The 13,821-nt window shown below is 34.6% G+C and overlaps 1 protein-coding gene across 1 annotated transcript; it reads left to right on the forward strand.

Annotated features, from left to right (window-relative positions):
• Positions 1 to 5,356: 5,356 nt before the first annotated feature.
• Positions 5,357 to 7,886, forward strand: LOC128559012 (uncharacterized). Its single transcript, XM_053549712.1, has 2 exons — positions 5,357 to 5,755; positions 6,123 to 7,886. The coding sequence occupies exons 1-2, from the start codon at positions 5,372 to 5,374 to the stop codon at positions 6,732 to 6,734; spliced, it is 996 nt and encodes a 331-aa protein (XP_053405687.1). The 5' UTR covers positions 5,357 to 5,371; the 3' UTR covers positions 6,735 to 7,886.
• The last annotated feature ends 5,935 nt before the right edge of the window (positions 7,887 to 13,821 follow it).

Genomic DNA, 13,821 nt, shown 5'->3' on the forward strand with positions numbered 1-13,821 from the left:
TTGACTTATCAGTTTTTTGTTAAGTTTTTGTATGTAAGCTGGTATCTCAGTATCCACAAATTGGAAAGGATTGAAACTTCACACACTTGTTCACTGTCATGATATGACATGCAGTACAGAGGTTCAATACCTCTTCTTTGCATTTTACAAAATTATGCCCCTTTTTCAACTTTTGTATTCATTCAATTGACAAGGCTGTTGAATAGTCGAGCGTTGCTGTCCTCCGACAGCTCTTGTTTTATTACAGATTTGTATGTCCCCAGTGTTTCTTTTGTGGACACAAATCAGTTTAGTACGTAGTTTGACAACCTGTGCGGAAGTTGCTCATATCGGTGACGTTAAGGGCATAGCTAGGGCATCTGGAATGTGTGCTTAAAATTATTTTGAGGGGAAAGCCAGGAAAATTTTGTTTTCTATAACGTCTGTGCATTTTCTGCATAAAATTAGCTTATTCACTATCAAATAACAGTACATGTTAGAAAATTTATATTCAAAAGGTATTAGTATATTTGATTACAAAAGTAGACACTGCAGCATTTACAAACATTTTCAATTTACCTAGGGACGTTTTTTGTTAGCTCATATGATTTTTTTTTAAAAAAAGATGAGTTATTGTCATCACTTGATCGGCGTCGGTGTCGGCGTTGCCTGGTTAAGTTTTATGTTAAGGTCAGCTTTTCTCCTAAACTATCAAAGCTATTGCTTTGTAACTTGCAACATTTATACACCATCAAATGCTGACCCTGTACAACAAGAAACATAACTCCATCCTGCTTTTTGCAAGAATTATGGCCCCTTTTGGACTTAGAAAATATAAGATTAATTAGTTAAGTTTTATGTTTAGGTCAACTTTTCTCCTAAACTATCAATTTGAAAGCTATTGCTTTGAAACTTGTAACTCTTGTTCACCATCATAAGCTGACTCTGTTCAGCAAGAAGCATAACTCCATCTTGCTTTTTGCAAGATTTATTACCCCTTTTGTACTTAAAAAATATCAGATTTCTTGGTTAAGTTTTATGTTTAGATCACCTTTTCTCCTAAACTTTCAAAGCTATTGCTTTGAAACTTGTAACACTTGTTCACCATCGTAAGTTGACTCTGTTCAGCAAGAAACATAACTCCATCTTGCTTTTTGCAAGAATTGTGGCCCCTTTTGGACTTAGAAAATATCAGATTTATTGGTTAAGTTTTATGTTTAGATCAACTTTTCTCCTAAACTGTCAAAGCTATTGCTTTGAAACTTTAAACACTTGTTCACCATCATAAGCTGACTCTGTACAGCAAGAAACGCCTCCATCCTGCTTTTTGCAAGAATTATGGCCCCTTTTGGACTTAGAAAATATCAGATTTCTTGGTTAAGTTTTGTGTTTAGGTCAGCTTTTCTCCTAAACTATCAAAGCTATTGCTTTGAAATGTGTAAAACTTGTTCACCATCATAAGCTGACACTGTTCAGCAAGAAACATAACTCCATCTTGCTTTTTGCAAGATTTATGGCCCCTTTTGTACTTAAAAAATATCAGATTTATTAGTTAAGTTTTATGTTTAGGTCAACTTTTCTCCTAAACTTTCAAAGCTATTGCTTTGAAACTTGTAACACTTGTTCACCATCATAAGCTGACTCTGTACAGCAAGAAACGCCTCCATCCTGCTTTTTGCAAGAATTATGGCCCCTTTTGGACTTAGAAAATATCAGATTTCTTGGTTAAGTTTTGTGTTTAGGTCAGCTTTTCTCCTAAACTATCAAAACTATTGCTTTGAAACGTGTAAAACGTGTAAAACTTGTTCATCATCATAAGCTAACTCTGTTCAGCAAGAAACATAACTCCACCTTGCTTTTTGCAAGATTTATGGCCCCTTTTGTACTTAAAAAATATCAGATTTATTGGTTAAGTTTTATGTTTAGGTCAACTTTTCTCCCAAACTTTCAAAGCTATTGCTTTGAAACTTGTAACACTTGTTCACCATCATAAGCTGACTCTGTACAGCAAGAAACACCTCCATCCTGCTTTTTGCAAGAATTATGGCCCCTTTTGGACTTAGAAAATATCAGATTTCTTGGTTAAGTTTTGTGTTTAGGTCAACTTTTCTCCTGAACTCAGAGCAGTTATTTGCCATTAAAAGCTGACATTGCACAACAAGTACCGTAACTCTTCATTTTTTGCAAGAATAATGGCCCCTTTTGGATGGGTGGGACAATATTTCTATTATACAGAGACAAAAACTCGGACGTATTAACTGAATTTCTTATTCAGTGGATACAAGTCAAATGTAAGAGATTTAACAATATTTTAAGGAAACTGAACGCGCGCGGATCATTTCGCATCCAAATTCCTGTCCATATTTTATTTATGATCTATACACGCGGCTTGTAACCGATCTGAAGTTTTGCCGAGTTTACTAAATTCTGGTACCGCCACAGTTAGATGTGCTCTAAATTCCGTTGCACACAGGTATCACCCAGTTTTAAATGCGCAAGTATTCTTACTTAAACATATCATTAAAGGATCCCTTATATAAATGTATAATTCAAATAGATCTATGTATGTTTAATAAAAAAAAAAGTTAATTTAAGAACATATATTTACATTTACTCCAATCATCTCAAATCAATAGCTATACTAAAAGAAACAGCAAAAGCTCACTTATAATCGATCACATATCTTTCAGTCGACTGTCCCGGCAAGCTGCACTATCTTCAGTCACATCCATGGGTGGATCCAGGATTTAAGTGTACGGGAGCGCGGAGTTTATTGTTGGGTCTGTAGCTGATTGGGACCTGTGGGCATAACCCCTTGAAAACGGTGTCCGCCCACTAACTTGAGAACTACTTGACCCAGAATTTTCAAACTTGATAGCATGATTCGGCTTATAAAGTAAAAGATATCTATTGATTTTGGACTAAAAAGTCAAAGGTAGAAATCACAGGGGCCTGAACCTTGAAAGCGGTTTCTGCCGACAACAACTAGACCTAGGACCTTCAAATTTGGTAGCACAATTTGGTTAATAAAGTAGATAATTTTTTGTTTGTTTTTGGGACCAGTACATTTAAGGTCAAGGTTGCAGGGGCCTGAACCTTGAAACTAGTTTCTGCTCAGTCTCTTGTCTTTTTTATATAAGGAAAATCGCTAGAGCCACTTGTTTTAGTTAGCCGGCTTAATCCGTAGACACTTTATAAAAGCCTTTAGATTTGAACAGCCAAATGTGCATGAAGAAATTAGTCCTTGGCTAACAAAAAAGCAGCCGTAAACATTTGCGATATCAGCTGGAAAATTGATTTGAAATGATATTACTTATACAATAAAAACAACCGAAGAGAAATTCGCTGTTAAAATAATATAATTACAGAATTAAAAGAAAATGTCTTCCTACTCTAAAGCGACCTTCAACGAATGGAATCATACCTATCACGCGTGAACTATATGTGGCAATGCGGAAGCAGCTTATCGATTAATCGAATGGATAATGTGTATGATCTTGCCCTTAGAGCTAGAACAAAAAGAAATAGAGTTACCATTTTGAAATGATAATACAATTAGCCAATATTGATACAATATATAAAACAAATAGGCCAAATACGGGCCATTTGTTTTTTGGTGCAAGTTTCGGATTTGAAACAATCCTGTCGAAAACAATTTTCCTTCATGATACTTAATCGGTTTGTATTACTGAGTGTATACATATATAGTGGTATTTATAAACATTTGAACATATATGAAAATATGAATTTATCACCGAAGTTAATATGTTTAAAATTTATATCAGTGCGGTCAGTTTTCATCGAGTCATTTCATCCTTACTGTTTATTTATAGCAGTAAATATTTTTAACATGAAACTGCACGTACTTTATGTGTGTATTTCCTGTATGCTGTATTATACAACGAACTGTGGTCGACTTGTACTATATCGTTATCATCTGTACTAGACGCATGAGTACGTTATCTCTGATTAATGATGTAGTCACACAAAGCCGGGATAGGCCTAGCTCACACAAGTATGCAAGGGCATTTATTCAAACTGCATACAAAGACAGGGCACCTTAAGGGACAGTACAGTGTCAAGTATTCGTTTTAGAATTATGTCCCTTTGTTATCTGGTACAAGCTTCTCTGGAACTTAACTGGAAACTAATGAAGGGATTAAGTTGATATTTCATACAATGATAGAAACATTGAGAGGAAGTGCACTGACCAAGAACTATAAATCTGTCGAGCCACATTTTTAATTATCACCCTTTATTATATTTTATTATGCTTGTCCAGTACATTTCAAATTCAAGGGATTTGTTTAATGTTTACACAGTGAAAGGGAACATTATTATAAATTAAAGTGTCCAAGAACCATAACGCCACCCAGTTTACTTTTCAAAATATCTCCCATTATAATTTTTATAAAAGTTCACCACTTGTCTGAAGTATACACAGAAGTGTTTTTGTTTTGAGGCCCAGATGGTAACCCCGTTTATTATCCCCGTAAATGGTAAATGGTATGATATGTGTCGGAGAGCCAGCCACCTATTAACCTTACAATATGAATTTATATACATTTTTAAATGCAATCTTAGTCTACATGACGTTAAAAAAATATGGAGATTTCCTCAGATGAAAGGATTTTTTTCGAAAATGGATTTTAAAAAAGTCTTCCTGAAAAAAAAGCTATTGACCAAAAAATGATAAGAAAACATATAAAAAGGGCATCTTTCCCTGCTAGCGCCAATTATAAACACATTATTTTTCATTAGATGCGGACATTTTGAGCAGTAGCAAATGTACGTAGGTATTTTGATACACATCGTAAATCGATTTATTTGTGTTTGGTCATATACACAAAAAGTTTGCAAGGAAATTTATTAAAACTACATACAAAGGCAGAGGGTCTTAACGGGCATCACAGTGTCAAGGAACCGTAACTCCACCTTCGTTTTAGAATTATCTCCCTTGGTTATATGTTAAGCTTATCTGAAACTAGAAAACTAATCCAGGGAGACCTCTCAACTACTGCAAATTTCAGTTGCTTGCAGTGAAATATAGCATAGCCAACATGATACGCATGGAGTTGTTCGTTTCTTCCCCATCCACTCTGCTGTCCACCAACATTATGTATACGTCTATCTTGTTTATTCTACACTAATATTATACATTATACTGACAAAACAAGGGGCTGTCCAACTGACATCCATGATCTGCAATGAGCCCCTTGCTGTCAGCCCTGTAAGTGCTTTGATTAAGTTACTCAGCTTGCATCACTCAAAATTTCGAGACTCATAACTTATAAAGTCGAGGTAGTATAGTGAATCTGATAAATAACATACAACTGCCACTAATGCTGTACTGTATGGTAAAACAATTCAGACTATTAACTTGAAACTTACTATGTGTGATGACTACCTGAAATTTGTATTTGTGTTTATGTACATTCAGTGCACATTGAAAGCTGCGAAGGAAACATCAAAATGCCCACAGCCGGGTTGCAACCAGCCAGTCAAGTTGGCCGATAGAAAAATGCGATGGTTCCAAGCAATTTTGGACGACATGTTCAAAGATTACGGTGTTGATGATTCTATTAACGAAAGCCCGGCCGACCAAAATGCACTATATGCAGGGGGTATTTTGACCATCACCGTGCTTACAGGCGAGAGTATGGCTGTTCAATATGATCCCAATATGGAAGTGCTGCAACTGAAAAGTAAAATACGCCTGACTATGAATCACCCTATCCATAAACAAAAATTACTTTACAAAGATAAAGAACTAAAGGTATGTACACCTTACATTTAACACCTACAGATTTTGATTGACGTAGATCTTACATAAATTACTATGATCTGATTGCATGCCGATATTCATTTCATCTGTATCAGCTATGTTTGTCAGCAGGCGTAAAATGCCTCACATAATAGTTCAGATAAAAATTGCCGCGTGCCTGGGTGATTTAATTATAGTTTAATAGCAATTAACAATTTCCAAACACTAGATTTTTGCATCATAACATATTTTATGTAAATCATAATATTGCGTACATACATCACTGACAGATATCAGACGACTGTAATAATTGGTCCCTTTCCAGTAAGGGACTCTATTTTACATTGCATGGCAATAAGTCATTTACTTATTGTTTCAGGACCACAGAAGTAATGGAAAGCGGACACAAATTAGAGACGCTGGTGTTAAACCGAATTCAACACTATGGCTGGTGATCTTACTGTACTCCATTCCTGAAAACTTTGACCTTGTAGTATTTGATTTGTTTTGGAGTTATCCATCAACGGGCTGCGATTATCTAGATGCGTCGTGTCTCTTGTTTAATGATTTGAATTTTAAAACCCTCGCTGACTGGTCCAATAAACATCCTATTAAAGCGGTAAGACACTCGGGTGATGTCTTGGATAACGAAAACCGAATTGGACACCACACGATAAATGTCAGTTTGAAACAGTTACCTAGTGATATCACACATTTGTTTTTTACTCTTAGTGCATTTAACTCGCCAAATATATCGCGATATCCAAATCCAAGCCTCAGGTTTTACGAAGCTTCGAGTCCAACCAAAGACTTGTGTAAGACAACTTTTCAACATGCAAAATTGTCTCAAGCTGTTGTGATGTGTTCCGTATCACGTGGGTCTCATGGACGTTGGGAAATATTTGAGTCTGGGAAACTGTCGTCAGGCAATGCAGCGCAATATGATCCAATAATAAGTACTATAAAATCATTGATATCCCAAGGCTTTTAAACAACAGTTTAATTAAAGACAGTTTAATTTACAAGTGACATATATTTTGCTAACTTATGTCAAGGAATACTAAACATTTTAGTCATAACCAGTAAATGAATAATGATATGTATTAAATATCGCAGTTGTGTGGTAAAACTGTTACTTCCGACAGCGAAAACTGATCCGCCTTCAGCTCTATGCTTTCTTCTCTTTATTATCATTATTTAGATAGAATGCCCATTTATATTGTATTATAAATATTATGGGATAAGAGAAATGCCATTATTTGATATCAACTTTGCCAGGCACATTTAATAATCGAGATGTAAAGTTTTTTAGCTTAAATGTTGCTCAGATGAGTTTGTGTTATCACCCATCGTCGTCTGTCGTCCGTCCGTCCGTTTGAGTCAACATTTCACTTACTACTGGTCAGAATATACCGAACTTGCCTGAAGTAATCTGGCACAGACCGTTCTCAAATTTATTCACATGCTTCAACATGACTGTATCTTTGCGCCGCCGAAGCTAATTGAAAAAAGAACAACCTAAAAGATTGAAACAATTTCTTTTCTTGAACCACAGGATAGATCGTCACCAAACTTGGTCTGTCACATCCTTGGATGGACGTTTTGCTTGACTGCTTTTAACGGCCACAAGAGCTAAAAACAGAAACAAACGTTAAAATATTTCAAAAGAACCACATATTAGATCTTTACTTAACTTTGTCCATAGCTTTCTGGGAAAGAACCTTTTTCATGGTTTTACAAATGGTTCAAAGTGCCTGCGCGTAACGGTTCCCTGTTTCCTGAAAATAGAAAACCTCCTTGCTACGGAAAGTGATAGTCCAACAGTTGTGTTAAATATGTATATTGAAAGTGTTTCAAAGTTATAATTCTTTTCAATTATACCGTTGATGTTTACAGTGTTATAATTGTGTTTCTTGTGAAAAATATGTTATTAACAATATTGACTTTATTGTCATGACTTAAATTTACCAGACATTGTTGGTTAGATCCAAGATGTGGTAGTATATTTCTTTTCTTCTGACAGTTTTTAGCTTTTTAGCTTATTTAATGGTAAACAAATTGTTGTGTTTTTTCCCCAATATATTGTGAAATACATGTATTACTTTATTGTAATAGAATTTTGATTATCAGATGTCAAAAATGATACTTGTTTTTCTCTTGAAAATATCCTTTTACATGTCCTAGAAACTGATATAATTATATATAGTTAGCTTGAAAAAGAAATTTGACTCGCAAACACATTTAAATAGAACGTAGTATTAAGAGTTTTAGTACATTAAGACTCTAGTTAATTGGTCAAAGTCTGGATATTGTTTTTTTTTTCATTTTCGGTCTACATTCGTGTTTACAATTACGTTTGAGAGTCCATTGAGGCGTCAAACTTCTGAGACAGCTAATACTTTTCAGTTCTGATTTTGATAAACATTAATCATTTCCCCTGTAAATTTTGAGCACTACTTACATAATGTTCACTAAAAATTATTTTTGGTTTATATTTTGAAAATGGGTTTAAAAATGTCTGATAGCAATGCAGATCAGGGTTCATTTCTGAACATTTCTATAACAAAAGCCTGTCTGTCCAATGGCACCATTTCTTTATATTCTGCCAGCAGAAATTTGACAAAATGATAGTAATACTATGACAGGGCAGTCTAGGTCTCGAAATTCAATTGAACCAATTTGTTGACGATAAGCATTTTGTTTTCCGAAATTGAAGGTTCGATTCCAGAAATTTCATGCAGGACTGAAATGAATAAGGACATTTATTGGAAGGTCAAAGGAAAAAAATCTTCCAAATTTAAAGGCATTACATGGACTGAAAATGTTGTTAAAACTCTAGGTATTTGTCACGGTTACAATTTAGACACGTATGAAATTCGGGTTTAACGTCGCACCGAAACATTTATAGGCTATATGGCGACTTTCAAGCTTTGATGGTGGAGACGAGGACCTCTGGTGGCGGTCCGTACATTATTTCATCACGGGCGGGCACCTGGGTAGAACCACTGACCTTCCGTAAGCCATCTGGATAGCCTTCTCACATGAAGAATTCATCGCCCCGAATGGGACTCGAGCTCGAACCCACATTGGTGCGGGGCAAGTGATTCAAAGTCAACGACCTTAAGCAGTCAGCTACGGAGGCTCCGAAATTCGGATGAAAAAAAAAAGAAAAGAAAAGCTGTCTTTGAAATTTTAAAGTCTGTGAAATTGAAACGTGCGGAATTCCCTTAGAACAATAAACGACTGTCAGTTTTCAAAATTAAAAAAGTACGATTCTTCTAGATAACTTGACGGGGATCTCAAAATGTGTTATAAATCGTTTTAAATATTCAAGCTAGTAAAAAAGTAAAAGACAATATATAAAGATTCATATTCATGATATTTGGGACGCTAAATTAAATGCTTTTTACAGAGTTACGAAAACAAGTTATTTCTCTGTAAATGTACATCATTGGAAAATTTACCTTTCAAATTAAGAAAAAAGTATCTATTATAAAGTCACTGTTGAAAACTGGGCTTCATTTTAAAAACTGTTCAATTTCGCTTACTGTGACCGAACTACAATGTATGTTTATATGATAACGTTCTATTTACATGTATATATGTTTAATATCGCATGTCGATGTAAACTTTACCGAGTTGTTGAGGCAGTCCCGCTGTTAATATGTTTCTAAAGCAACGTTTTGTATAAAGGGACATAATTAAATTTGATTTTATAAATTTATCTAGTAAATAATATTGTCGCTGGATCAGTAAACTGCAAAAGGCTAAAAAAAAATAAATAAAAAATGATTTAGATACAGATGTCATTTTAAAGTATTATCAGCTGATTTATCATGGGTAACTATATGACATTCAAAATTAGAATTAAACAATTTAGAGCTAGTTTGTGTCAGTGTTTCATTCAGTTTATCATTATGTACACAGTTCGGCACACTCGTGATCATCAGTGCTATCTACCGGCCCTTGTGTCAGTGCTATCTATCTGCCCTTGTGTGGTCTTAAGTATTAAACGGATAAAATGCATAAACCGTTAGTTGATGTAAATAAAATGAGAAAGTGAGGTTATGGTAAACTGTTTAAGGGTTTGATTATTTTATGTTGACGTCATTCTTGACGTATTAAAAGATACGTAGGGGATTCATCAACGAAATAAGGGCTGAATGGACTTGACTGTTTTCTTTGTATTAACAAACACTTGAGTCATTGAAAAGAAATAAGGTCATTCCGTTTTACGGATAAACCTGTCGACCATTCCAGTGAACTAGTTCGTGTGACGCATGAACAGCTTTTTCATGTGGTTAGAAATAAATAAAGACTCTATGCTTGTCAGATGTACACTTATAGCTTTCGTAGCGGGAAAGCCCCCAAAATGCACTTTGTGTGTACGCAAGGAAACATCTAACACTATTAACTGAAATATACCTCAAGTAAAATACAGCATTGAAAAGATTTTCTTTAAACCGTCTCTTAACATGTAAATATACTAATCGAACCTTCTAACGCCCTTCTTGTTATTTATTATACACTTAAATACGTGTAACTTATATTTAGGAAAATACATTTATAATAAAATATCAAAACTTCAACAAATTTGAGTAACCCAGTATCATTTTATGAATCACAATTTCAAAAACGTCACAGACTTGTATATTTTCGTTAAAAGGCAGGAAAATGATAGCTAAATACTAACTTCTTTATTCTGTCATATCATGAAAAAAAGAATTTAAAGGGACTAACCCACACATTTTAGGCGAAAAATAATTTCTCTCAAAAATCCATAAAAAGTGAGTACTCTGAAAATGAATAGTGGTATAAACATATCGACAAAAGATTTCTGCAAGATATTGCCATAAATATTTGAAAATATTGTGCAGAAGGAGATAAACCGTTGCAACGCTTTTGAAATAATGCCGAATATTTGCATTCATTTTGCATTTTTGCCAATATCAAACTTTTATTTTCGCCAACTTTATCATTTTTCAGTGTCATAATATACATTCTATGGCAAACTTAGTGGAAATTAACAAACTGTGGGCGAGTAGCTTTAAAAAGGCATACCCTGTAACATGGAGCACTCGAAAACCATCCGAAATTGATTTACTTACAGAGAATTTATAATTTTGCTTCGAATGACGCAGATCCCAGATCGCTTGACCTTATCGTTGGCCCATAATTCTCGTTTCACTGTCACTTTGGTTTTGCGCCATCGCAACACAGTCAAATGGGGAACAGGGGTACCGTTGGATAGATATTGGAACGCTTTATTGTTCTTACAAAAAAAAAACTTTCAACGATTATCGGTCTTACTAATAAATTTAAAAAATAAATCGAATGTATATTTCTTGTTGTTGTTGTACAATAAAAGGGTGGATAGCGATTTATTATAAAATGTCACTATATTGCTGTTTTCGTGTCTAAAATGACATTTTTGATGCAAGTTATTCTGTGAAATTTCATTTATTTGTTATTTTAGGTTAATTTAGCTAATAATATAGATTCCCTGAATCTACTCCTCTTCTTATAGGGTATGTCCCTTTAAATTTTATATGATATTTGACCATATATCGGTGAAAATGCACACATGCATCTGTATGTTGGGGATTTCTTTTTAAATTAGTTTAAAGTGAACGACATGATACCTTTTAAAATTGTAATGGAATTTTTAGGTGTTTTTTTTTTCAAAACATATGTATCTAAATGTCTTTTCGGTTAGTGTATACGAGATTAAATTGAGGGGAGGTGTACGCCACATGGCTACATGTATAGCTACGCTTCAGTTTTGTCTACTCGACTGTAACATAGTATGTAAACATGTATAATATAGCATTATATTTTTTTACTATTTCTAATCGATTTCCCGTGGATTTTGCTTTACAACTTCAAGTAAAACAAGTCACCTGGATAGCAGGTAAAGAAATATTTTGTTATTTTTATCTTAATAAATTATAACACAGCTTATAGTATAATAGTGTACGTATGTCTACTCAAGTGTATCTTCTTTTTGCAAAAGTATGTCACATAAATATCATTCACTTTACATATGTATCAATACCGAAAAGATCATACGAAATTGCAGCGTTCAATTTGTTCCACGGTTTAATATATGCCTCGTGCATCGGTTATTTCCGTATCGTCAGGTCTGTTGCGTATCAGTGATCAGATTGAGAATGAATGCGCTCGCTGCATAAACCTCGTCTTAAAGTGTTATTGGCGTAGCTATATGGTGACACTACTGGCCAGGTATTTTACATATAAAACAAAAAACACGAAAGTTACCGCAGCTATCTGCATTTTTTCTCCTACATGTATTTGTTTATTTTAACATGACCTATTTATCTATTACAAAGGAAGATTTCCCTAATTTCTTTAGAAAGATTAGGCAGCCATTCAGTAATTAAAAACTGAAAATGAAATTTTAGCCCCATTCAGATACATGGTAGATCTACTTTCACTTTGGAAAACAGCGTATAATTCCCAACTCGCCTTAAAACCATACAGTTTATACAACATAATAAGCTAGGTTTAAAAAGCGAATGCGAGCATTTAAAGTTTTTGTGGTCACTTGCTTTTTGGAAATCGTGAATCAGGACTGGTGTTTGGAAGAGGTATCTCTCCTGCGGTTATTGCTACTACGGAGACGCGCCACATGAATGATAATAGTATTCTTTTGTATTTTCATGGTGATTGCATACAAGTATCTAGCTGACATAATAGTATTACGTCAAGACAACGTGTATAATGTGCAAACATTTATTGAATGAATATAGCAGTATGCACAGTATTTGATGTATTTAGCTGAGTTAAGACAACATTTTATATATTTTTTAACCCTTACCCTGCTATATTTCTATAATGGACTGGTCCATCTTTCAGTTTGGACAGTACCACTTATTATTCAAAGGGGTTTTCACTGAGAAATTTACTGACTGAATAGCGAACAGTGCAGACCATGATCAGACTGCACGGATGTGCAGGCTGATCTTGGTCTGCACTGGTCGCAAAGGCAGAATCATCTGCCGTCAGCAGGCTAAGGATTAAACCTTTACTGAAAGGAGACTGACTAATTTTGCAGATAAAGTTGTTAAAGGAGAGTCTTCAGGTATTGTCCATCTGTCATCTAGAAGTATAGTTGTATTATACCAAACTGAGTATTATCAGATTTATTTTCACGAACTTCACATCAGAGGAAAAAGTAGGTCATTAGGTTGTGTTTGGTCTTCAAGAGACTGGTCTCTGCATCATGACCTTTGACAAAGGTCGGTGTCACACTAAACCGGTATTTGATGCATTTTATTGAACGCCTGTTGTGACGTGCAAAAAGCTCATAGGGTTACAGCCTGTAGTCGGTACTACACGTTTGAATTAGGAGGTTAAAGTCACAGGTGCCCGTCCAGTCTTGGTGCCCATATGGGTGCCGCCCCCTCAAAAAAAAAAAAAATAAATAAAAATAAAAAAAAAATAAAATTAAAAACACTGTTTTAAGCCTAAAACGAAAAAAAAAATTTTTTTTTGAAAATTTTTTTCCCCTATATACTCTTATATGGAAAAGGTGCATGTGTTGCCGTAACGCTATGGAGGATTACTAGGACACGCTGTGGAACAACAAAAATGTCCAGTTCAGTACCAATGCAAGCTACCCTGCTGCAATTTACACATCATGCATTTATAAAATAGTAAACAATCCTATTCTACCTAGTAAACAGCCTTAAATAACTTACATTTAAATTCAAACAAGCCAAATTGTCTAGACACTTGCAAAATAACAGTGACGATCGGCCATTTTGTTTCAAAACGAAAGTAGGAAACCTTTTCCGTTGTTTGCGTCTTAGAATTTAAATGTAAGTTATTTAAGGCTGTTTACTAGGTAGAATAGGATTGTTTACTATGTTATAAATGCATGATATGTAAATTGCAGCAGGGTAGCTTGCATTGGTACTGAACTGGACATTTTGGTTGTTCCACAGCGTGTCCTAGTAAACCTCCATAGCGTTACGGCAACACATGCACCTTTTCCATATTAGAGTATATATAGGGAAAAAAAAAAATTCAAAAAATTTTTTTTTTCGTTTTAGGCT

The sequence above is a fragment of the Mercenaria mercenaria genome, chromosome 8 (assembly GCF_021730395.1).
Source record: "Mercenaria mercenaria strain notata chromosome 8, MADL_Memer_1, whole genome shotgun sequence".
In the NCBI taxonomy this organism is placed as follows: Eukaryota; Metazoa; Mollusca; class Bivalvia; order Venerida; family Veneridae; genus Mercenaria; species Mercenaria mercenaria.